The 26,687-nt window shown below is 43.1% G+C and overlaps 1 protein-coding gene across 1 annotated transcript; it reads left to right on the forward strand.

Moving 5' to 3' along the window:
* Nucleotides 1-500: 500 nt before the first annotated feature.
* On the forward strand, nucleotides 501-26,480 carry LOC308678689 (uncharacterized protein; the record flags this gene model as incomplete). Its single annotated transcript, XM_081345926.1, has 6 exons — nucleotides 501-564; nucleotides 3,936-3,990; nucleotides 7,920-8,114; nucleotides 15,797-15,929; nucleotides 23,902-23,994; nucleotides 26,337-26,480. 6 exons carry the CDS (start codon nucleotides 501-503, stop codon nucleotides 26,478-26,480), a joined length of 684 nt encoding a protein of 227 aa, XP_081202052.1.
* Nucleotides 26,481-26,687: the final 207 nt, after the last annotated feature.

The following is a 26,687-nucleotide window of genomic DNA, read 5'->3' on the forward strand; positions in this document are numbered from 1 at the left end:
ATGGGATTGATTGTTCTTGGGCTGAGTTCACAAACCTCAGTTTGCCGTAAAGGAAGCGCAACGCGAAAAGTTGGGAACTTCCAACTCCCAGAATTCCCCAGCCAGGAGAGAAATTCTGGGAGTCGTAATCCACACCTCTTAAAGGTTGCCGAGGTCGAGAAGCATTGCCATAAATAAAATAACCGCTGGACCCGCTTCTCACTGTGGGCGTTTGGAGGGCACTTAACTACAACTGTAGCTTCCACAAACCACAACTAAGCCTACGATGTGTGATCCGCGCGGGATCCAGGCTTCACGGGGCAAACCTCGCGCCTCCTTCGGAAGTTATGTGCAGAGTGGGCTTATGTCACGAACCCGCATCCGTCATTTTGCAATTCTCCCACGTTTCGGGGACGGAGTGGAAAATCCCCTTCAGGAACGCCTTTAAGTTGGGAATTTCTCTTTCATTTTCCCCGGGACAGGAAGTTGCTTCGTAAGGGAGCCGATCGTCCTCGCCTGATATGGCTGAGGAGGGAAGCGGGAGGAACCGGCCGACGGCCTCAGCTGCGATTCCCGGGGAATCGAGTAAGAAAGTTGTGCAAAAGAGCGGCCGATTTATTCTCCCATGGGGAGAATGGGAGGGAAGGAAGGGAGAAGTTGGAAGTTCCGGCTTCCCAGGCTGTTTCAGCCAGCCGCACCCCCTCGGCACAGGCGGAGGCCGGTTCGAGCGCCCGCGGTCCGTGCCGCTGCTTCAGAGTTTACGGTGCCGCCCTCGGATTAATTGAGAAAACTAGTTAAATTTAGCCAGGGGTCTGCGTATCGGACAACCACAGTCAGCCTATACATCAGGGGTCTTCAAACTTGGCCCTTTTATAACTTGTGGACTGAAGTCCACAAGTCATAAAAGGGCCAAGTTTGAAGACCCCTGCAAATCCGGGGCTATAGGATACCACTGGGGCTACATAAAGAGAGCTTGCAGCATGTACAGATAGTCCTCAATTTACAACAGTTCGTTTAGTGACCGTTCGCAGTTAACAAGGGTACTGGGGAAAAAGTGATTTATGACCATTTCCCCCCCCCACTTGGTGATCTTTGAAGCATCCCCATGGTCATGTGATCAAAATTCGGACGCTTGGCAACCGGTTCGTAATTATGAGCGGTGCAGCATCCCCTTTGCAACCTTCTGACAAGCAAAGTCCATGGGGAAGCCAGATTCACTTAACTGTGCTACCAACTGAACAACTGCAGTGATTCAAGTTAACAACTGTGGCAGGAAAGTTTGTGAAATGGGGCAAAACTCAACAAATGGCTCACTTAACAGCAGAAATGTTGGGCCTAATTGCGGTTGTAAGTTGAGGACTATCTGTACTTTAAACAGGATATATGAACGGTTCAGCAAGTTAAATGTGTAATCCATGAAGCATTATTCAAAGAGAGAGAAGACTGCTTACTAGATTCTTTAGTCAATCAGTCCAAATGCTTTTGTGGTTTCCTAAAATAAGGACTAAATAATTCCTTGGCTAAATTCACACAACAGCTAAAACCTAAACTTGGACTAAGAAATCTTAATTGCTGTGCTCATGTAACCTGTTATGCCCAATCAAATTAGTATAGATCAGTGATGGCGAACCTTTTAGAGACCGAGTGCCCAAACTGCAACTCAAAACCCACTTATGTATCATCATGTGCCGGGTGGGCGGGGCCCATTGGGTGGGTGTTGCCCATTGGGTGGGTGTGGGCAACTGGGTGGGTGTGCTGCTGTGGTAATGGCAGATTGGGTGGGACTAAAAAGTTCAAACAATCGATTCCAAATTTGTAAGACCTCCCCCCCCAGAAGTTGAAATTGATTGATTGAACCTTTTTTTATTTTTCACCTGGCAGCAGAGGCCTAAAGGGAAAAGGTTTTAGAAAACCCAGCTGAAGGCTTAGGACTGGGGCGACAGCGCGTGTGCCGACAGGGAGGGCTCTGCGTGCCACCTGTGGCATGCGTGCCATAGGTTCACCACTACGGGTATAGATAGTCCTCAACTTATGGCCACAATTGAGCCCAAAATTTATGTTGGTAAGTGAGATGTTTGTTAAGTGAGTTTTATGTACTTTCTTGCCACAGCTGTTGAGTGAATTGCTGCAAATGAGAAATTAGTAACCCGGTTGTTGGTTAGGGTTAGGGACACAGAAACGGTCATAAGTAGGAGTCAGCTGCCAAGCATCTGAATTTTGATTACATGACAGTGGGGATACTGCAAAGGTCATAAGGTGAAAAATGGTCAGTGCCATTGTAACTTTGAACAGTCACTAAATGAAATATTGTGTAAGTCGAGGACTACCTGTATAGAATTGTGCCAAAAAAAAGTATTGGCTCCTGCTTTTCACTAACATTGTCAGTGAGAGGAGAAACACTGGAGTCTGTGGTTACCTGCTTTAGTTTTTAGCTTATTCTAAATAAGATTTTTTTTAAAATTCCATTTATATCCTGCCCTTCTCCGAAGACTCAGTGCGGCTTACAAGCTTAGCAGTAGCTTGTTGAGGGACGTGGTGGCACAGTGGGTTAGGATGCTGAGCTTGTCGATCAGAAGGTTGGCAGTTTGGCGGGTCGAATCCCGAGTGCTAGTCATGCCGGCCACATGACCACAGAGACATCCTCGGACAAGCGCTGGCTCTTCGGCTTTGAAACGGAGATGAGCACCGGCCCCTAGAGTTGGAAACGACTAGCACGCATGTGCGGGGAAACCTTTACCTTTACCTTAAATAAGATATTATTCAAAAGAAGAATTATTCATATCTGTTAAAATATTAGTTTTTACAAACTGCATTTGAACATGAGACTGAACTAGGGGTAGTTTGCTCTGTCCTGACTGAGTTCCTACAACGTGCCAAGCCAAACAAATCACCCATCTTACGGGTTAATGTAGGGGTAAGCAGTTGCCTTCTTGTAGACAAGGAATGACTATTCCTAGCATTTGAGTAGGGCACAGCTTTTTCCCAGGAATTTTCTTTGTCTTTTTAAATGGCGATGCAGTATACAGGTAGCCCTTGACTTATGACCACAACAGAGTCCAAAATTTCTGTTGCCAAGCGAGACAGCTGTTAAATGAATTTTATCACATTTTACAACCTTGCTTGCCAGAGTTGTTAAGTGAATCACTCCGGTTGTTAAGTTAGTAACACGGTTGTTAAGTGAATCTGGCTTCCCCATTGACTTTGCTTGGCAAAAATCTGCCAAAAGTGATCGATCGCATGACCCTGGGAGACTGCAACCATCATAAATATGAGTCAGTGACAAAGTGTCTGAATTTTGATCACATGACCATGGAGATGCTGCAATGATCGTAAATGTGAAAAATGGTCATAAGTCACTTTTTTCAGTGCTGTTGTAACTTTGAATGGTCACTAAACGACCTGTTGTAAGTTGAGGACTACCTATATGTATTGCAAGACTTATACTAAAGTTCTGCATCTCTTTCCCACCTCAAAATGACAAGAAATCATACCATAGATTTTCCATATTCGTGATCAGAAGAGCCTCCTAGAGGCCACAGAAGGGAATCTGACCCCTGCTTAGTCTTGATGGTGAGCCCAACCCATTTCTTGGCAACTGGCTCATATTTATGGTGGTCACAATGTCCCGGGGTCATGGGATCCCCTTTTGTGACCTTCTGACAAGCAAAGTCAATGGGGAAGCGGAAGCCAGATTCCCTTAACAACCATATGACTAACTTAACAAATGTAGTGTTAACAACAGCGGCAAGGAAGGTTGTAAAATGGGGCAAAATTCACTTAACAAATGTCTCGCGGCTCATTTGTGCTCGTAAGTCGAGGACTACCTGTAGTCCACTTTCCTTAAATATCAGGAAATCGGAAGCCAACTTAGCAAGTTTGTAGAAAAATGAGTTAGAGATCGGTTCGATACAATTGCAAGGTAAAAGACTGAAATCTTTTCTCTCTTTCTTGCCAAGGACTTTCTGACAGCATCTCATGCATCCTTCGAATTGGGAAAGCTTTGTTGTTGGGGTAGGCAAGATTTATTTTATTTATTTATTTAAAATGTTTATATAAACGGACTTCTGGTTTTGCGCCATAATGCACAGCTGAGGGATTGCGGAGCTCTGCACCCTACAGCTAGTTTCACCCTGCCAGGGGACCCTAAATGGGTCTAAAGTCACCCCGGAGAGATGCTGAAGAAAGAGGGGCACCCCGATGATCGCAGAATGACGGCAATTGTCCTGCTTGATCCAGGTGAAGCCCTCTAACCCGACAGGAGAAAGGCTGGCCACACTTCAGTGACCAGCCCAAGCTACTTGCAGCCAAAGTCCAAAGGCACTAACCAGAACAATGTGAACAGCGTGCTTGAAACTGGGTGAGGAATTCGATCTTCTGTCTCCTATTTTGTATCTGACTTCCTGGAAAAGATTCCCAAGAAGCAAAAATCCTCCCAAAGTGAGAAGGGAGGGGACTACACCGCACCCTTCCATAGACGGAAATGGCGAATTAAAATGGGGAACAGAAATATATTGAAATGAAGTTAAAAATACTACAGTCTGGATAAATTTGAAAACTAAGAAAACTGTTAAAATTCCATACCTGAAAAAGTATTGATATAATATAACAACAACAACAACAACAACAACAAACAACAACAACAACATAATAATAATAATAATAATAATAATAATAATAATAATAATAATAATAATAATAAGAAGAAGAAGAAGAAGAAGAAGAAGAAGAAGAAGAATGAGCAGCTACTGCCACCTAGTGGAGGATTAGAGAAAACTATAGCTGCATTGACTCAGAATTTGGAAAGATGCCCAGAAATAGCAAAAAACAGCTAGGAACAAAGCATTGAGCTATCTACTACAGAGTGAAATTATATATGTTTAGAAACTGCTGACCTGGGGTTATAAACACATTGAGCTGCATTTTTAAGTTAAAAACTGTTTACGGAGAAACAGTTGGCCTTTGGTTAATCTTCTAAAAGGGAAGTTACTGGAAAGCTTTCAGGTGGTTAAACACTTTGGATTGAAATCTTGGCTGGTTGATAATCATAAGACCCCTGAAAAGAAGAACTGTTACAAAATACTGTTTTCAGTGGTGCTTTGATAATTGGAAACATACTGAAAATTACAAAAACCATATATAAAGATAAGAACTACAGAAGTTTTGGTTGTTTGGATTTTAAGATAGGCTGGTTTGATAAAGCTAACTAAAGAGACTATGGTACCGGTGAAAAACTACTTAGTGCAGACATGTCAAACTTGCAACGTCACATGACATCGCACGACATATCGGGATGATTTTGCCATTGCCAGCAATGGGGTGGGCACAGCTTCTGCATGACACATCCTGCCCGCGGGCCAGCAATTTGACACCCCTGACTTAGAGGATGGATGTTGTATATTTATCTAAAAGTGACAGAAAACCACACCTAACACCTCCTGCCGAAGACCCCTGTGCGGAACATCAGAGTTCTGCAGGAACAACGACTCAAGACAAAGCAAATACATTCCAGGAGAAAATATATGCAATGCTGCAAGAGAATCAAATGACTATTGTCTTAAATCATGATGAGATTAAAAACAACTTTGATAACATAAATGATCATATCTTTAACTTAAAGTCACAAACAACTCTCAAAAAATGATGATAAAGAATGAACAAATAAATCAGACAATAGAATACAAGTCAGAGGAAAATGACTTAAATATGAAAGCTACAAATGAAGAGAACTACAACTTAATACAAACAAAAGAAAATCTGAAAAAATTTGCTACAACAAAGGAAATAAAAAAGATGTTTTACCTTCCAGGACTTCAAAACAAACTTGAGGACAAAAAAGGAAGATTTAATAAAATGGATTAAAGAGCTGTCAGGAGAATCATTAAAGTGTGGGAGACAAAAAATGAATATTCTACTTAATTTGCCTTTTTTATCCCCAACAATATCTACAAAAATACAACCTGGCAAGCTAAACCTACTGATTTGGAAGGCGACCTGGCAAAAGAAGATTATAATTAGATTTAAGAGATGTGATTCAACTTACCAGATGGAATACTATATGACTAAACACTTGTTTGAATACGGTTAAAAAATATAAAGTTTGGATATAAAGAGGCCCTATAGATGTTGCTAGATGATGTACTACAGTATATGATTAAATACTTGTTTGAACATGGTTAAAAGAATAGATAAAGCTTGAACATAAATGGGCCCTATAGTAAGAAGGATTAGATATATAAGTAATATAATAGTTTTATAATATATGAAATGTAAACATATTGAGACAGTATATTTGAATGAAAAGTTTGGATATTCAAAGGCAATGAATTTTGAGAAAATTATGACTGATAACAGTGGTTTCAATACTGAGGAGAAATTGTATTGATGTGATATTTGTATTGCTTGTAGTCACTTTATAAGAGCTAAAGTGCGATAGACTTAATAGTTCATTGATGTTAGCATATGGTTGTTTATGATTGTTTTTACTTTTATACCTTGTATTTAGCTCTGGGAAGTCGGGGAAGGGGAGGGGGGAAGGGGAGGGGGGAGGGGAGGGGGGGAGGGTTGGGTGGGGCTGGGAAGGGGGTGGGTGGGGAGGGGTTGTTAAAGATAAAATGTATTGAAAAACTTTTCAATAAAAAAAATACTGAGGAGAAATTAAGCTTAAATAAGAACTTTGAAAACAGGACATATAATAACTTAATAAGATGACTTCTATAAATACAATCGAAAAATAAGCTGATTAGAAAAAGATGCTATATGCTGATGTTATATGTACAAATACTAGAAAAATGTTTATACCCAACTCTGTATGTATTGAAAGTATTAAGAATTATATTTGTTTAATGTAGACAAAAGAAGAATATTACTGGAAGAAGAGAGGATCAAGGAAATATGTTATTAATTAACATATTGATCAGCTATAGAAATTAATTATTATTGTTTTTAAATATATCAACTCAGACAACACACTATTCACTAAACACTAAAGATTGTCATTGTAAAAAAATTAATAAGATATATTAAAAAAATGTTTATATAGATACCCATTTGATAATGAAGTCTAATGACCCTTATGACCCTACAAGTGATACGATGGGTATATTTTGAGCATAAATGAATGCTCTCCAAGAGCTGAGAGCTGAAGAAGCTTCTTAGATAAGAAGCAAAACATCTTGAAAGAAAAACAAGAAAGTCCAGTTGCCTCTTGAAAAAAGCACCTTTGGGACAATGCTCTCCAAGCTTTCTCTAGTTGCTTGAATAGATCAGAATCCAGATGTGCTGAATTTGGGCCTCCCAGAAAGGGGTGGGGGTGAGTCAAAGAATTTTCACAGGGGTTCTTGTTGTGAGGAAAAGAGGAGAAGGGAGTATTGTGTATTTTCACCACCCCCTTGAGTTACTTATGAAGTAATAAAGGGAGAATAAAAACAAATGATCTCATTCAAGAGCATCACTTTGTCAAAGGCTGCTCTGTGCTTTTCAAGGAGTCTTTTCACTGCTCCTCTTTAGCATCTCTGCCCACGGTGCAGAATCTCCCATCCAGAGCCCAGTGATGGAAAGCGGTGTAGGACAGTGCTAACTCCACCTGGTTCAAGTTGGCACAAAGAAGAGGCAGTCAAGCTATTCTCCAAAGCGCCCGAAGGCAGGACAAGAAGCAACGGATGGAAAATAGTCAAGTAGAGAAGCAACCTAGAACTAAGGAGAAACTTCCTGACAGTTAGAACAATTAACCAGTGGAACAACCTGCCTCCAGAAGCTGTGAATGCTCCAACACTGGAAGTTTTTAAGAAGAGACTGAACAGCCATTTGTCTGAAATGGTATAAGGTTTCCTGCCTGAGCAGGGGGTTGGACTAGATGACCTCCAAGGTTCCTTCCAACTTTGTTGTTGTTATTGTTTGCTGGGCTCACACGCCTTATCTGTTCATGCCTTTTTCTCTGGTAGGTTCATCAAGACTCTGTGGCAGCAATATGCAGCTTGCTTTCGCTACCCGGCCTCCTTGGAGCAGTTTGACAGAGACAACATGCCAGGGGAGCAAGCAAATGGAGAAGACGAGCCAGATGCTGCCCAGATCTATTCACTGAAAGAACACATGTTCCGCATATTCCAAGAACTCAGAAATAATGCAGAAGTCACCAGGTAGGAAGAATGGGATCCATCCAGTCCATGTCTGTAGGCCACTGTGATTCTCCCTTTGAGGAGAAGGCCGGTTTCTAATGGACCTCTGATTGGTTGTATTTTACTTTTTGTTGTTTTTGTTTATTAAATTTATATGCTCCCATGTCACTATCGAGGGACTCTGAGCAACTTACATCATAAAGAAGACCAACAAAGATAATTAGGGGACTGGAGGCTAAAACATAAAGGATGGTTGCTGGAATTGGGTATGTGTAGTTTAATGAAGAGAAGGGTGAGGGGTGACATGATAGCAGTGTTCCAATATCTCAGGGGCCGCCACAAAGAAGAGGGAGTCAAGCTATTCTCCAAAGCGCCTGAAAGCAGGACAAGAAGCAACGGATGGAAACTAATCAAGGAGAGAAGCAACCTAGAACTAAGGAGAAACTTCCTGACAGTTAGAACAATTAATCAATGGAATAACCTGCCTCCAGAAGTTGTGAATGCTCCAACACTGGAAGATTTTAAGAAGAGACTGGACAGCCATTTGTCTGAAACGGTATAAGGTTTCCTGCCTGAGCAGGGTGTTGGACTAGATGACCTCCAAGGTTCCTTCCAAAATCATCATCATCATCATCATCATCATCATCATCATTATTATTATTATTATTATTATTATTAATGATGATGATGTTGGAAGGAACCTTGGAGGTCATCTAGTCCAACACCCTGCTCAGGCAGGAAACCTTATACTGTTTCAGACAAATGGCTGAATAACAACAACAACAACAACAACAACAGCTAAGGGAACTAGGTATAAAGTTTAGCCTAACGGAGAGAAGGTGTAGGGGTAACATGATAGCTGTCTTCAGATACATGAAGGGCTGCCACATGGAAGAGGGGGTTGATTTATTTTCCATAGCACCTGATGGCAAGATTAGAAGCAACTAGTCAAGAGGGTGATCCAACCTGGAGCTAAGGAGAAACTTCCTGACAGTGAGAATGTTTGCTTGCTTCCTGGAGTTGTGGGAGCTCCATTGTTGGTGGTTTTCAAGAAAAGATTGGACAACCGTTTGGGATGGAATAAGGACTCCTGCTTTGGGCAGTAAGTTGGACTAAAAGATCTCCAAGGTCCTTTCAGTCTTTTTTTTTATTGAAAAGTTTTAAAATACATTTTATCTTTAACAATCCCCCCTCCCCCCCTACCTATCCCTCCCTACCCCTCCCCCCCCTTTCCCCCCTCCCCCCCCCGACTTCCCAGAGCTAAGTACAGGGTATAAAAACAAAAAAAAAACAATCATAAGCATCCATTTGCTACCAATAATAAATTCTTAAATCTATCACTCTCTAGCTCATATAAGATAACTACAAGCAATACTAATATTTCATATAAAAAAAAAAGAAAATAGAAAGGAAGACTTATTCAAATGCTAAATGAAACTTTTTAGTCCCATATTTGTTCTGGATATATTCAATCCATTTCTTCCACTCCATAATATAACGTTCTTGCGAATGATCTTTCAAATAAGCCGAGATCTTTGCCATTTCTGCCAGGTCAGAAACCTTTAAGGTCCATTCTTCTATAGTCGGCAGTTCCTCCTTCTTCCAATATTGACCTATTAAGAGTCTTGCTGCTGTAATTAAATTCAGCATCAACTTAGTGTCCACAACAGTAGCATCTGCAATTATACCCAACAAAAAGAATTGCGGACAAAACTTTATCCTTTGCTTGAAGATCTTCTGCATATTCCACCAAATTTTTATCCAAAAAGCCTTGACCTTTTTGCAGGTCCACCATATGTGAAAATATGTTGCATCTTCGCCACCACACCTCCAGCATTTTGGCTGATAATTCGGATACATACTTGCAAGCTTTTTAGGATCTAAATGCCATCTATAAAACATTTTATAAAAGTTCTCTCTTAGATTTTGAGCTTGTGTAAATTTTACGTTCCTCACCCAGATCTTTTCCCACGTGTCCATTGTAATAACTTCTTGGATATTCTGGGCCCATTTTATCATACAATCTTTAACAAGTTCTGTTTCTGAGTCAATTTCTATCAATGCAAGATATATCCGTTTGATATGTGCTGGACCCTGATTTCTAATTTGCTTTATCAAATTTTCATCAGTCATTGCAAAACCAATTTTCTGATCTTCTTTCCACCTGGCCCGTAACTGAGTATATTGAAACCAAGTTTGAACAATCTTCTCATCTCGCAAGAGGTTGTACGGCTTCAAACACCAAACATTTCTTTCCAAGCTTAAAATCTCCTTATATGTAGTCACATCGTGTTTGAATCCAACATTTATGTTTTCTATTGCGTGCTTTGGGATTGCCCACAACGGCATCTTGTAATCTAACTTATGTCTATACTTCTTCCAAACTCTCAACAATGCCTGTCTTAAAATATGCACTTTAAACACATTATCTACCTTCTTATCATACAACAAATATGCATGCCAGCCAAATAACAAGTCATGGCCCTCAAGATTTAATAATCTCTCTTGTGTCAAATTAATCCAGTCACTTATTCCTGCTAACGCAGCAGCTTCATAATATAATTTAAGATTGGGCATTTTAAGACCTCCTCTTTCACGAGTATCCTGCATAATCTTAAATTTAACTCGTGGCCTTTTCCCTGCCCAAACAAATTTATTGATACCCCGTTGCCATTCTTCCAAATTAGAATCTTTCTTAAGAACCGGTATCATTTGAAATAAGAATAAAAATTTAGGCAGGACATTCATTTTCACTGCTGCGATTCTTCCCAGCAAAGACAATTGCAATTTTTCCCAACTCTCCATTTCTTTTTGAATTTTTCCCCATAATTTTTCATAGTTATTTTTATATAACTTAGTATTAGAGGGTGACAAAAACACCCCCAAATATTTGACCCTTTTAGCAATCTCAAATCCAGTTAATCCTTCTAAAAGAGCCTTTTGCGATACTGTCATATTTTTGGCCAGAATTTTAGTTTTTTGTGCATTAACTTTAAATCCAGAAACCCTCCCATATTGCATTATTATCTCCATCAGGTCCACAACAGAGTTTTCTGGCTGGGTCACTGTAACAACCAGATCGTCTGCAAACGCCCTCAATCTATAATCCTGATCTCTAATTTGTATACCCTTAATTCTTTCCAAATTCCGTATTTTAACTAGTAATATCTCCAATAGTAAAGGCGATAACGGACACCCTTGCCTTGTGCCCTTCTCAATATTACATGCTTCAGTCAAACTATTGTTGACTATTATTCGGGCAGTTTGTTTTTGATATAATGCCCTAATTGGTTGCAAAAATTTATCCCCAAAATTCATTTTATCTAAAACTTTCATCAAAAATTGCCAATTCAACTGATCAAAAGCTTTTTCAGCATCTAAAAAAATTAGCGCCGCAGAAATCTGGTTGTTCCTTTCCAAAAACTCTAACACATCAACTATATGCCTCACATTATTTTTCATTTGCCTACCACTAATAAACCCTGTTTGATCCCCATGAATCACCTGTTGCAGAACCCTCATCAATCTGTTAGCCAACACCTTAGCAAATATCTTATAATCTGTATTTAAAAGTGATATCGGTCTATAGTTTTTTACTTGAGTAACATCTTGATCTTCCTTCGGAATCAAAGAGATAAAAGCAGTTCTCCAAGATGGAGGCACCTTTCCCCCTCTCTGAATTGTCTGAAACAGTTCCTTTAACGGCTTTATCAACTCCATTTGTAGATTTTTGTAGTAAACCGCAGTCAAACCATCCGTACCTGGCGCCTTATCCATCTTCAATTCCTTAATTACTATAAGAATTTCTTCTTCTGTTATCAATTGATTAATCTCCTCTTTTTGTGCTTGCGTAAGAACCGGGATGCTAGCATTCTCCAAATATACATCAATGTCTTTTTCATTAATCTTCTCCTTAGCATATAATTTAGAATAAAAATCCACAAAGGCTTCCTTAATAAGATCCTGTTGAAACACAACCTTTCCCTTATGTTCAATTTTGTATATATTAGAAGCCCTTTGCTTTTTCCTTAGTCTGTAAGCTAGCCATCTGCCTGGCTTGTTAGCATTGCAAAAAGTATTATGCCTGGCAAACCGCAAGTTGGTTGCCACTTGATCAGCCATCAATTTATCAAATTGTCCTCTTAATAGCTTAATAACCTCCTTAGTCTTCACATCCAATGGGTTCAAAATTAAGGCCTTTTCTTTTTCCCTAATTTCATTCTCCAATTCTTTCCTTCTGGCTTCCAAAGTATGTCTGTATTTATTATTCATATATATCAACACCCCTCTCATGTAGGCCTTGCTAGCATCCCAAACCATGTCCATAGAGGTACCCTTATTCATATTAATTTCAAAAAAATCCTTCATCCGCTGTTTACATTCTTCCACATTTCTCTGATTTCTAAACAAATTCTCATTTACGCGCCACGAGCGCCTATCCCTATTGTCCTTATTAATCTCTAACCAAACTGGACTATGGTCCGAAATAGTTCTTGCACAGATCTTTACCTTCTTAATCTAGAAAAAAAATCATTAGTCAGCAAAATAAAATCAATCCTAGAAAAAGATTGATGTCTGTCAGAAAAAAAAGTATAATCCTTTTCATATAAGTGAGTGTCACGCCAGATATCTCGCAGTTCCAAATCATCCTTCATTTCAAAAAAAGATTTAGGCAATCTGGCATGAATCGGAACACGCTTAAAAGAACCAGCCTTATCCATCTGTGCATCCAAAACACCATTCCAGTCCCCCATAAAAATAAACGATTTGTAATCCAATTGAGTAAGCTTTGTATGAAGTGAACTAAAAAAATCAGCTTGTTGTTGATTAGGAGCGTACAGTCCAACTAGAAGCGTTTTTTTACCTTCTAACAACAAATCTATCATAACATATCTTCCTTGCTTATCTGCTTCAATTAATTCCGCTGTTAGAGTACTTTTAACGTAGACAACCACTCCATTTTTCTTATTCATCGCAGAAGCAACAAATTGCGTGCCCAACCTTGAGTTCGATAAATACTTTTGGTCCATAACCCTAATATGCGTTTCTTGCAAACATATAACATCAATCTTAAATTGTTTTAAATATTGAAAAACTTTCTTTCTCTTCTGTGGTGAGTTTAGTCCATTAACATTCCAAGTTAGAAATTTAGTCACCATGCGTGGCGCCCAGAAGCTTTTGGAGCACGTCTTCAATAGCCCCTATATTTTCTTTGGGCCGCGCTCCTCCCACAGCTTTACTATAAGTACGCTTTGAAATTTCCATAAACTTCTGCTGGTCTTGCTCTTGTACTTGTCTTGCTCATTTTAAAGCGGCACGCGTCAACCTCTGCTCTCCAGCAGCAGCCGATGAAGCTATAATTTGATCCCCTCCAGCACCATTCTCCTCTGTCTGTCCACCTTCAGCCTCTTGAGGTTTCCCCTCTCCAGATCCCTTTGCAGCTTCCAGGAGTGATAGAGGGGTTGCTTTTAAAACATTGCTGTAGAAGTCACGCGCCTGAGTCACAGTAACCAGACGATATCTTTTACCTTCGTGCATCACCACCAATCCGACTGGAATCTCCCATCTGAACTTAATATCACGTTGCTTAAGTTCCTGTACAAGAAATGCAAAATCTTTCCTTCTCCTTAAAATCTTTGGAGGAATCTCTTTTAGAACCAGAACTTCTTGCTCAGCAACCACAACTTTAGTATCATAAACAGCTTGAATAACTTCATCTCTAGTTGCTCTCTTTGTAAAATAGACCACCACATCTCTAGGTAGCTTCCTCTGCCTTGCAATCCATGAATTTACACGAAAAACTTTATCCATACATCCCTCTATCTCAGATGCTGGCTGGCCCAATACTGCTTCCAGAGCCTCAGAAATCAGCTGCTTTAAGTCTTCTTTAGGATTCTCTTTTAAGCCCCTGATTCTAATAGCATACTGCATCTGATGGAACTGGACAAGACTCAATTCTCCGTCCATTTTATCCCTTAAATTTTCATTCTCCAGTACCTTTACTTCTAAAATAGAGTTCTTTTGACTAAGATCCTCCACTTTTTCGTCCAAACGTTGCACACATTCAGCCACGCTTTCCACTGTAGACAAAATGTCTACCCTCATTGCACTAAACTTCTCTTCCATCCTCTCCTCCAATTTCTCCAATTTCTCCTCCAACTTTGCCATCTTATCACCCAGCATTTCTGACATTACCTGGGATTGCTTTGCAAAGGCATCTTGTAAGTCCTTAAGCGTCAATGCCACAGGAGGTGCAGGAGGAAGCAAAGCTTGCAACGATGTCTGTTGCACCGGAGAAGTTCCCGCACTCCGAAGAACTTTAGAGGAAGATTTAGCCGCCATCTTTCCTCACTTTCACTTGTTGCGCACTTTCACTTTAAGTTTATAAAGTCCATTGAACTAGGGAGTAAGAATAAAAGTCCTCTTCACCTTAACCTCCTGTACCGCTCTGCCTGCTCCTTTTTACTCCAAAGTCTCTCCTTCTGGCAGGGGTGGTCGCAAACGCCTGGCTCTGCTCAAAAAATCCCGGAACAGAGACGCTAAGCAGCTCGGAGCAACCCAGGCTTCGGGGGAGCTCAATCCTTCAGCCGCCCAAGCTTTCAGCTCAGGCGGCCCCGGAGAACTCAACCCCTACCTGGGGCCTCACCCCCTCCTCTTCTCCCGAGGAGGGGGCTTCAATTCCACCTAAACAGCTGATCGGCGCTGTTTTAGGTGGAAAAAACTCAGCTGCGAAGCGGACAGCCCGAAACGGCTATCTTCGGCGCTGTGCCGCCACCGGAAGTCCCCCAAGGTCCTTTCAGTCTTATGATTCTACTAATCATTCCCACTGTGGAATGCCCCTATCAGAGCTGCAAAGTCAGTTGAGAGAGCTAAGTTTTCAGGCCCTTTTCAGAAGGCCAAGACAGTAGAGGTAGATCTCATCTCAGGGGTCACATTCAGTGGTGGGATTCAGCCGGTTCTGCCCAGGCCCAGAATGGATAGAGAGAACCAATTGTTCACATATTTGAATCCCACCACTGGTCACATTGTTCCACGGGATAAGAACCACAGCAAAAAAAGGCTTTTCTGGATCCTGAATGATCAAATTCCTTGGCCAACAGGATCCAGAGCATGCTCTTTCTGCCGGACAGATGGGATGGGCCAATCCCATTGGGATGAGATGGTAGCTTAGATAATAAGTGTTTGTTACTGCTCCTGCCTGAGAAGGCACATTCTGGATTATTAACACAGATGAATACTATCCTACCTATTAAAGCACCCCATGAGTACATTTTCAATTGTATTTGATGATAGAGTTCCTAATAATAAGAAAAAAAATTGTGACTGTATTGAATATGATGGGACAGCCCACCAGTTCTGATATAAGATGCACCAGCTACTTCTGGTGAAAGCTGGTAAGATCCAAATAATAATAATAATAATAATAATAATAATAATAATAATAATAACAACAACAACAACAACAACAATAACAACAACAATAACTACTACTACTTCTTCTTCTTCCTCCTCCTCCTCCTCCTCCCATTCTCCTTTCCTGGGCTTCAAATGATATGCGAGGTGCATAAGAGCTTTTCTTTTAAACAAAACAAAACATGCTGATTCTATCGGTTGGATTTGCCACTTTTTATGTGATTTTGATTTGTTTTCCAGAATTACGTTTTTTGTGGTTATTGGACTGAGATGTCCCTCTCCCCTTACAGAATGGCAGAAAGCATCACCGGTGAAAATCTACTCCGGGCTCTGGCCGAAATATCAGAGGAGATGTTTGCCACTGGAATCAACTGGGGACGGATCATTGTCTTCTTCTACTTTACATACGAAGTTGTCCGACAGGTAAAAAAACCCTGAAAGCATAATGTCTGTTGTATCAACATCCTTAAGGAGTGGACAGGAAAAGCAAGATAGGCTGAAATGAGTGGGGTTGTAGTAAGACCCATAGAAACGGTGCCAGTGTAGGCTGGGTTGCTTTGGAGGGGAGGGGCTTTGGGGGGAGGACGGTCTTCATACTTTTGAGTGGGCTGAAGGTCACATGGAGGCAGGGCAGGATTGGGAGAAAGTGAAAATAGAAATTTTTATTTTATTTTAAATGCTTATTTTAAGGAAACAGCATTATTTTCTATTTTTTTTTCCTGCCCTGGAAGGATAGGTTTGATGTAGCTTTTTAGCAGATGTGGTCTGGGGAAGTAACTGTGCTACAGAAAAACAACTTGGCAAATGCGTAAGGCCCTTTTGCCATAAATCACTCTCCCTTCCCTGAAAGAAGAGGATTTATAAGGATGAAGCTTCTCTTAATTAAAATCTTTCATCTCTCCTTACTGGTAATCTTTACTGGCTCCTTCTCATCTTACTTGCATGTCACGCTAAGAGATGGCGTGGTTTTTGTTTATTATATCTGGGTCAGACGTGCTGCTTACCATGTTTGATAGCTATGGTTCGGCTTTGGCTAGTTTGCTTTATTTATGGCATGGTGTGCTGGACAAACCTACATTATTGGCTAATCTTTAATTAAGGAAACATTAGTTTTCCAGGAAAAGGGTAGATGGGAGGGCTCTGTACACTTGGATCCATTCATTACTAGCCATAATGTCAAAATGATGACATGTAAGTCATCAGCATGCAAATGATGCAATTGTAGGCTTGCATCATGATATTTAAAGCTCCCATCTTTTTTTTTCTTTTGATGTCATTTTCCCTTCTAGGAATGCCCACGACTCTGTATATTTCTTTTATAAGGTAAAGGTAAAGGTTCCCCCACACATGCGTGCTAGTCGTTTCCAACTCTAGGGGCTGGTGCGCATCTCCGTTTCAAAGCCGAAGAGCCAGCGCTTGTCTGAGGACGACTCCGTGGTCATGTGGCCGGCATGACTAGACGCCAAAGGCGCACGGAACGCTGTTACCTTCCCACCGGAGTGGTCCCTATTTTTCTACTTGCATTTTTAGGTGCTTTCGAACTGCTAGGTTGGCAGAAGCTGGGACGAGTAACAGGCGCTCACTCTGTTACGCGGCACTCGGGATTCGACCCACCAAACTGCCGACCTTCTGATCGACAAGCTCAGCGTCCTAACCCATACCAACAAGCAAAAAAGAGAGTTACAAAGAAAGAATACAAGGGAAAGGGTGGTTTTTCTATCTCCCACCCACATTGACTGTTATTCTGCTTATGCCATTGCATACCTATTTTAAAGGAAAAACAGACAAAAAGGATACAGGAGTCTTTTGGGGGGGGTTGCCTGGGTGCTTTGTATGTTTGAAGCTTCTACAAGATTTAAGTCCCTGTTTTGTCTTATGGTTTGTGTTCTTTAAATCTTCCAGGGGCAATTCTCCTTTGTCTTCACTCAATCCATTTGATCCTTTACTCTTTCCCCACCTATTGAGGAGAAAAAATGGGCCCCTAAATCACTAAGTAATTCTTCTTTTTGTTTCTTTTGAGTTGCATGCTACCCCATCCTAGCTTTTCAAATACAGAATTGACCATGGCATTTTTTTTCAGAAGGAAGTCATGCACTCAGCTCAGTGCTAAAAGCAGATTTTAAACCTGGGTTTTTATTTATTTATTTTTTATTTTAATTGCATTTATATCCCGCCCTTCTCCAAAGACTCAGGGCGGCTTACAAGCTTAGCAATAGCCTTCATTCTATGTATATGCCTCCTTATTAGGGCTTTCACACACACCCCAAGCGGCATTATTACAAAGTCAGCTTAATTGCCCCCAACAATCTGGGTCCTCATTTTACCTACCTCGGAAGGATGGAAGGCTGAGTCAACATTGAGCCTGGTGGGATGCGAACCTGCACTAATTGCAGGCAGCTGGTGTTACTTAAGGAGGCATTAGCCCACTGCTCCACCAAGGCGATAGACCTCTCTCTTTTTAAGTAGTTAGAGCATCTGTTCTTCTTTAGCTCAATGTGACTTTCCACAGATTACCATCCCTAGTATAAACTGATTGGGGAAAAGGGTGTCCCTTTGCATGCTTATCTCAGAATAAATCTGACTGACTGTTGGATTTACTTCTGAATTAATACAGGCATACAGTTGCTTCCTTTGTCTGAAATGTCCATGATTACTGAAAATTAGGAAGTCCTAATTTACTGGTATAAGGGACGCGCTGGCTCAGTGGGTTAGGACACTGAGCTTGTCAATCAGAAGGTCCGCAATTTGGTGGGTTGAATCCTGAGTGCCGCATAACAGAGTGAGCGCCTGTTACTCGTCCCAGCTTCTGCCAACCTAGCAGTTCGACAGCACGTAAAAATGCAAGTAGAAAAATAGGGACCACTACGGTGGGAAGGTAACAGCGTTCCGTGCGCCTTTGGCGTCTAGTCATGCCAGCCACATGACCACGGAGATGTCCTCAGACAAGCGCTGGCTCTTCGGCTTTGAAACGGAGATGAGCACCGGCCCCTAGAGTCGGAAACGACTACCACGCATGTGCAGGGGAACCTTTATGTATTATATATGATATAACATGATGTAAACATTCCCTTGAGTGTATATGTTAACAGCACAAAAGCATCGTCAAAGCATATATAAGGGAAGCCGCCTGACAGGAATACACGCGGGAACTTTGACAGCTGTCAAAGTTCCCCGTACTGCGCAGGCGCCTCCACTGACAGCTCGCGGCTGTCAAACTCCGGACCGTGAAGAAGACTGAGCTGTCAAAGCGTCCGCCACACTGCGCAGGCGCAGCCACTGACAGCTCGCGGCTGTCAAAACACCACACCACGCGGAAGCCGGAGCTGTCAACAGAAGACGACGCTGATTGGTCCCTGCCTGACACGGCGCCAAAATAAATACATCTGATTGGTCCTCACTACCAGCTGCCGGCTATAAAAGCCGGACAAGTTATTCTCTGTTTTGCCTTGCTCTAAATAAACTTGTTGTTTAACTAGCCTGTCGTCCCGAGCGGTCCTTCGGCTACTTCACTGGCGACGAGGGTGGGATCGCTCCGGAGCTGAAGTCACGGCCGAGGAAGAGAGTTCCCGGCAAGAGCTGACACGGAAGTTTTAACTTCCATCGGAGCAACCCAGGACCGGACGACATGGCAAACTTCGGCCGTGTGAGGGAGTTTGATACCCGCCATCCCGAGAGATGGCAATCACACCTCGGCCAAGTTGAAGGATTTCTCCTCGTCAGTAAAATTACTGACGACCGAGCAAAGGCCGCCGCCCTGCTGTACATCAGCGGGCCCCCGGTGTACGACGCAGCCGTCGGGCTGTTCAGCCCAGTGCCCATCACGGACGTCTCCTACGCGGACCTGGTGGACCAGCTGAACAAGTACTACATGCCGGCTCGCTCGGAACTGTACTGGCGGGTGCAATTCGCACAAAAGAAACAACGGCAGGACGAGCCCGCCAACGAGTTCATCGCCGGGGTCAGACACGCCGCGCGGAACTGCTGCTTCCCCGACCTGGAAGACCGCATCAGGGACCAGGTGGTGATCGGTCTGAGGGACGAGAAACTACAAAAAAAACTGACGTCCAAACCTGACATGAATCTGGCTGAGCTGACCAGGGAGATCATGGCATATGAACACAGCCACAAAAAGAAGCCGACGAACATGACCCCAGAGACCCCGGCGACCGTCTACCAGGAAAGCGCAACCTTCAGCGACAGCGGAGAGTCGGTAGATTTCACCGATGGAGAAGCCCTACAGCGCAGGATGGAGCACCGACAGCCGAGGAGGGGAAAAACGTCGGACCGTCGAGGAGTCAGGGACCCTCCACCGCCACCCCCGCGTTACGTGCAACGAGCCGCCTGTGCCAGCTGCGGGGGCAACCATGCCCGTGGAAGCTGCCGTTTTAGGAACGCAAAATGCCACAACTGCGGGAAGACTGGCCACATCAAGCCGGTGTGCCGCAGCAAGGGCCGGGACAACGTCAATGAGGTGGAGGCAAACCCCCCAGGTAGGCCAGCTGCCCAGGCCAACAGGGAAACCCCACCAGGCAACCGGGTTGAGACAATCGATAGGGTAAACTGCATAAGTTCCAAGGTTAAGGTCTGGGTCAGAATTCAGGGGGTGCCTTGCCACATGGAGGTGGATTCAGGGTCAGCGGTCTCCTTAATTTCGCTAACTACCTATCAGGAGATCTGTCAGAAAGGCCGAAGACAAATTCCCCTGAAACAAACTCAGGTTCACCTTGCAGACTTCCAGAAAACCCCTATTCCGCTGGAAGGGAAAGCCAAGGTCCTTGTACAGTATAAGGGGTTCAAAGGCACCCTGGAGGTTTTAGTTACGCCAGGGAACCGTACCAACTTGATAGGGCTTAACTGGTTCACGCCACTAGGCATCGCCTTATCTGGGGTTAATACCATTCAAACACCCAGCCTGGAAGCCGTTTGCGAAAAGTACGCCGACGTTTTCGAGGGCACTTTAGGGAAATATACTGGTCCCCCCATTTCCCTGCAATTAAATCCAGCAATCCAACCAATTAAAATAAGAGCTAGGAGGGTACCCTTTGCCCTCAAAGAAAAAATTGAAAATGAGCTTGACCGACTCGTGAGTCTAGGGGTGCTGGAGCCAACAGATGGGGGAACCTGGGAGACCCCTATTGTCACCCCAATCAAACCTAATGGCGAAGTGAGAGTATGCGCTGACTATAAGGCGACAGTCAACCTAGCCCTCAGCCCCCATGCTTACCCGGTGCCAGCGGTAAGGGACGTATTTGCTTCCATCCGCTCTGGCACCATTTTCGCCAAGCTCGACCTCTCGCAGGCATATTTACAGCTGCCTGTCACAGACGACACCGCGGAAGCGCAAACTATTGTCACCCACCGCGGTGCTTTTAAAGTTAAGAGGCTTCAGTTCGGCATATCTGCAGCCCCGGGTATCTTCCAGGGTATCATGGAAAAGACCCTGAAAGGAATACCCGGGGTCTGCCCCTATTTTGACGATGTTCTCATCGCCGGAGAAAATGAAGCTAGTTTAGCTGACAGGCTGTCAGCTGTGCTGAGCCGGCTCAGAGAAGCCGGTCTCAAACTTAAGCGGGAAAAGTGCTCCATTGGAGTCACTTCTACAGAATTCCTAGGGTATAAAATCGATAGCCAGGGCATCCACCCCACCTCTGAGAAACTAAGGGCTATTCAAACCGCACCCAGCCCTAGGAATAAGCAAGAGCTTCAATCCTTTTTGGGACTGTTAAACTTTTACCATGCTTTCATTCCCCACAAAGCCACTATTGCAGAGCCTCTCCATAGGCTCCTCGATAAGGGTACAACTTGGTCCTGGACCAAAGAACATGAAAATAGTTTCCAATCGTTAAAAAAAATTATCTGTCAAAGCTCAACCATCACCCTTTTCAGAGAAGACACCCCAATATGCATCGCTTGCGATGCCTCTCCCTACGGAATTGGGGCAGTCTTAAGTCACCTATTCAAGGATGGCACACAACGACCCATAGCCTTCTATTCTCGCACTCTGACCAAAGCAGAAAGAAACTATGCACAAATTGACAGGGAAGCCCTAGCGATAGTAGCAGGGGTCAAAAAATTTCATGATTATCTGTATGGAAGACCATTTACGATATTTACAGATCACAAACCCCTGCTAGGCATATTTACTTGGAATAAAATTACACCACAAATTCTCTCCCCGAGAATCTTAAGATGGTCAACGTTCTTAGCAGCCTATTCTTATCAACTAATACATAAACCAGGTAAGGAATTAGGACATGCTGACTGCCTCAGCAGACTGCCCATACAAACCAGGGACTCAGATCCAGCCCCAGCCAGCCTAATTTTAGCAATCTCTCAGCTTCCAGAATGCCCCCTGACAGCAAACATTATAGCTAATAATTCAGCAAAAGATAAAATACTTGCCAGAGTCCTCAAATGGGCCACAACAGGGTGGCCAGCTCAAAACCCACAACCCCAATTCCAACCTTATTATAACAGGAAAAACGAGATTTCAACACATAGAGGATGCCTACTATGGGGAAATAGGGTCATCATACCAGAGAAAAACATAGACCAAACATTACACATTTTACATGAAGGGCACCCTGGAATTGTAAAAATGAAGGCAATGGCTAGAAGTTATGTATGGTGGCCTGGCATAGATAAACAAATTGAAAAGTATGTGGGTGGGTGTTATACCTGTCAGGAGACCAGGAGTGAACCCCCCCAGGCACCGATCCATAAATGGGAGACTACAAGGAACCCCTGGTCACGTATACATATAGATTTTGCAGGACCTATCCAGGGCCAAAGTTTCTTAATAGCAGTAGACAGCTATTCCAAATGGCTGGAAGTCACGCCCCTTAGGAAAACAACGTCCGCAGCCACTATTCAAGCCTTAAGAAAAATATTCGCAACGCACGGCCTACCTGACACCATAGTTTCCGACAATGGACCTCAATTCACCTCTCGTGAATTTCAGATCTTCGCTACGAAGAATTGTATTAGGCTGGTCACGTCGGCGCCGTTCCACCCGTCGTCGAACGGAATGGCTGAAATTATGGTACGATCCACGAAAGAAGCATTAAAAAAATTCGTTAAAGGGAACTGGCAGAGGCGACTCAGCCAGTTCCTCTTGTCACAACACACAATGCCATGCTCCACAACGGGCAAATCACCAGCGGAATTAAGATGGGGGAGGAGGCTAATAACACGTCTCGACAGACTGCACCCCGACACATACCCAGAAGAAAAACACCACCCCCACCCCGGCCGCACACTCAACCCTGGTCAATTAATATGGGCAAGATCATACACAGATAAAAACAAATGGGTTCAAGGGACAGTAATAAAACAAACAGGGCCCATCTCATACCTCATAGCTACGCAGGCACAGGGCAACATACGCCGCCATATTGACCAGCTCAGACCCAGACAACCGCCACACAATTCCAAGCAACCAACCAACGCCGACTTACAACCCCCACCGGAAATGCTGCCTATCCCAAACCAGGAAGTTGAACACCAAAACGAAGAACCAGAACCAGACCATCCACCACCCCTTCGCCGATCATCCAGGAATCGAAGACCACCCACCTACCTAAAGGACTATCAGTGGGCAGGGTCAAACATCCAAGAGGAAAGAAACGCACCAGGGGAGGGGTAAGGGGTGTATTATATATGATATAACATGATGTAAACATTCCCTTGAGTGTATATGTTAACAGCACAAAAGCATCGTCAAAGCATATATAAGGGAAGCCGCCTGACAGGAATACACGCGGGAACTTTGACAGCTGTCAAAGTTCCCCGTACTGCGCAGGCGCCTCCACTGACAGCTCGCGGCTGTCAAACTCCGGACCGTGAAGAAGACTGAGCTGTCAAAGCGTCCGCCACACTGCGCAGGCGCAGCCACTGACAGCTCGCGGCTGTCAAAACACCACACCACGCGGAAGCCGGAGCTGTCAACAGAAGACGACGCTGATTGGTCCCTGCCTGACACGGCGCCAAAATAAATACATCTGATTGGTCCTCACTACCAGCTGCCGGCTATAAAAGCCGGACAAGTTATTCTCTGTTTTGCCTTGCTCTAAATAAACTTGTTGTTTAACTAGCCTGTCGTCCCGAGCGGTCCTTCGGCTACTTCACTTTACCTTTACCTTTAATTTACTGGTCACCAGGTTGAAGTGAGCTAGTGAATTCACAAACCTTGGAACACATTCTATTGAAGTTTTGACAAGTAGTTTTAATTCATAGCCAAGAAACTCCTAATGTGTAAATCTGATTTTTCTAGCCATTATTTCCCACCTTAAAGGGTGAGCCCTTTAATATTTTGACTAAAAAAGAGCACCGAAGCTTATAAATTCTAGCGTCTTTTTTTAATCATGTTGCTCTTTCTTCTTTTCTACACCCATAGTCTGCCCGCAGTTTCTTTGGGGATGTGATGGACTGGGCCATGAACTTTATAAGGGATCGACTGGCTCTCTGGATTGAACAGCAGGGTGGTTGGGTGAGTATTTCTCTTACAGTCAAGATTTGAGAAGATTTTGTTAAAAATGTAGACCTAGGTCAGCTATAGAACACATGTATAAAAAGCCTGGTTCAGGCATTGGATCTCAAGTTGCATCATCCCCAATCATCATGGATCCTTACTAATAGGAATTATTCTGTAGTAATATCTGGAAAGCCACAGCATCTTTAGAAGATCCGACAACCTGGAAGAGTTTAGCTCTTGATCAGAAAAAGTAGGGCAACCTTAAACTAAGCCATAATGCTGTTTCATTCATTTTATCTTAAATGTGTTGTAGGAGCCCAAGAATTGTGCTTTGTTCACTAAACCATGATGCACAACCTAGCTAGTGTAGCTGATTTGTGCTCATAGGAATCAAATTCTCTTAGCTGATCTTCCTTTTTAACAACTGCATTTGTGTGGGGTTTATTATTATTATTATTATTATTATTATTATTATTATTATTATTATTATTATTATTATTATTCTGTGTTGACTGTCTTGAAGAAATCATAGTTCATGCATTTGTTGTCTTGAAACTGTTTGGGGCAGCTTGTTCCCAAGAAGTCCAACAGGGGGCAGACATACCATGTCATGCTAAACCCAAGTTAAAGATAAAGGTACCTTTGAATAAAACGTGATTCCAAGCAGCTACATGGATGTGTTTGTGGAAACTGTCATCCAGTTCAAAAGAATATAGACAATTTAGGAACATAAATGTTTCCTGGAGAATTTATATTCCATGAAGCCAGTTTGTGCACAACATAGCTGGGTTCAGAAACCTAAAAACTACCAATTGTCTTTTAAAGGGCATGTTTCTAATCCTTAAGACAGCAAAAGCCAGCATGACAAGTGTTTGAGGCCTGTTTAGGTGAATTATCTAAAAGTAGGAATTAACAGTAATATTTTCTGTGGAAGGTCTATATGACTCTATGGCTGCATAGGTAAAGGTAAAGGTTCCCCCGCACATGCGTGCTAGTCATTTCCAACTCTAGGGGCCGGCGCTCATCTCCGTTTCAAAGCCAAAGAGCCAGCGCTCGTCCGAGGACATCTCCGTGGTCATGTGGCCGGCATGACTAGATGTCAAAGGCGCACGGAACGCTGTTACCTTCCCACTGTAGTGGTCCCTATTTTTCTACTTGCATTTTTACGTGCTTTCGAACTGCTAGGTTGGCAGAAGCTGGGACAAGTAACAGGTGCTCACTCTGTTACCCGGCACTCGGGATTCGACCTGCCAAACTGCCGACCTTCTGATTGACAAGCTCAGCGTCCTAACCCACTGAGCCACCGCGTCGCTATGGCTGCATAGGAAAGCAGAAAAAATAAAATAGGCGTATAGTTTAATTTTTCTTTATAATTCATCTTTTTTTAAAAAAAGCTTGATTTTTAAACAAAAATCACTACTTGAATTGCTACTGATCCAAAACACTAATTTTCTCCCAAATAGTACAATGTTAGTGCAGATCCTTAAAGATACTGTTAATTTAACATTTATGCAGTAGATTAATATACTACTTAGACTACATTTCCCCCCCGTTTCACTAGACTAGAGAGTTTGCTGCACAAGGACCCCTGAAAGCCTTGTATGGACACCCAAAACTTGCTATAGAGCTTTTGTTGTGAATGTGACATGGGGAAAAGTGTAAAAAAGTTTTTTTTTCTGGAAAATAATTACATCCAATAAATATATTTTTAACTCATGTTATTACAAATGACCTCAATCTAACATTTTGTTGTTGTTTTTTTCTGGTCTTGTTCACATCTTTTTGGAATGTGACTTTGGACATATACCTCACATCATTAGAAGCTGCGGTGCATTCGTCATTCTGAGATAAATGTTCCTATTCCCCTCCCTACAATACAGATAGTGCACGGCTTACAGCCATTCATTGTTGTAACTGCTCAAAGTTGCCACAAGACTGAAAAAAAGTGACTTAGGACCAGTCCTCGCACTTACGACCGTTGCAGCATCCCCACAGACACATGATCAAAATTAGGGTGCTTGGCAGTCGGCATATATTTCTAACAGTTGTGGTGTCCCGTTATCATGTGATTGCCCATTTGCCACCTTCCCAGCTGGCTGCCGACGAGCAAAGTCAATGGGAGAGGCCAGATTTGCTTAACGACTGCATGATTCACTTTACAACTGCAGTGACTCACATAACGACCATGGCAAAAAGGGTTGTACAATTGGGCCTGGCTCACTTTACAACCACCTTGCTTAGCAATGGAAATTCTGGTCTCAATTGTGGTCGTAAGTCAAGGACTATCTGCATCCCATCAAATATGACTCATTTATATTTCCCCCAAGTGCTTATTGCAGTGATGGTGAACCTGTTAGAGACCGAGTGCCCAAAAACCGTCGCTGCCCCCACCCTGCCCTGCCCGCAAGGCCACCCACCGGTGGCCGCAGATTGCCCAGCAGCACCATGGTGGCCACACCCTCCGCCTATGCCCTGCATCATCTGTGCGCGATGGAGCATGAGGGCGGAGTCTTGTTCCCGCTGCCCAGCTGCCATGTCCTTGGCTGCGCTGCTCTGTGTGGTCCACGCCCAGGGGCAACTCTCCTCTGGGGGGCTGCTGGTGAGGAGGGGGCCGTGGGGGGAGGCGGGGATGGGGCAATGGCATGTGAGCCCATAGAGAGGGCTCTGAGTGCTGTGTTCTGTACCAGCCTGCTACCGGCCTTGCAGAA

The sequence above is a fragment of the Vipera berus genome, assembly GCF_964194415.1.
Source record: "Vipera berus genome assembly, chromosome: Z".
In the NCBI taxonomy this organism is placed as follows: domain Eukaryota; kingdom Metazoa; phylum Chordata; class Lepidosauria; order Squamata; family Viperidae; genus Vipera; species Vipera berus.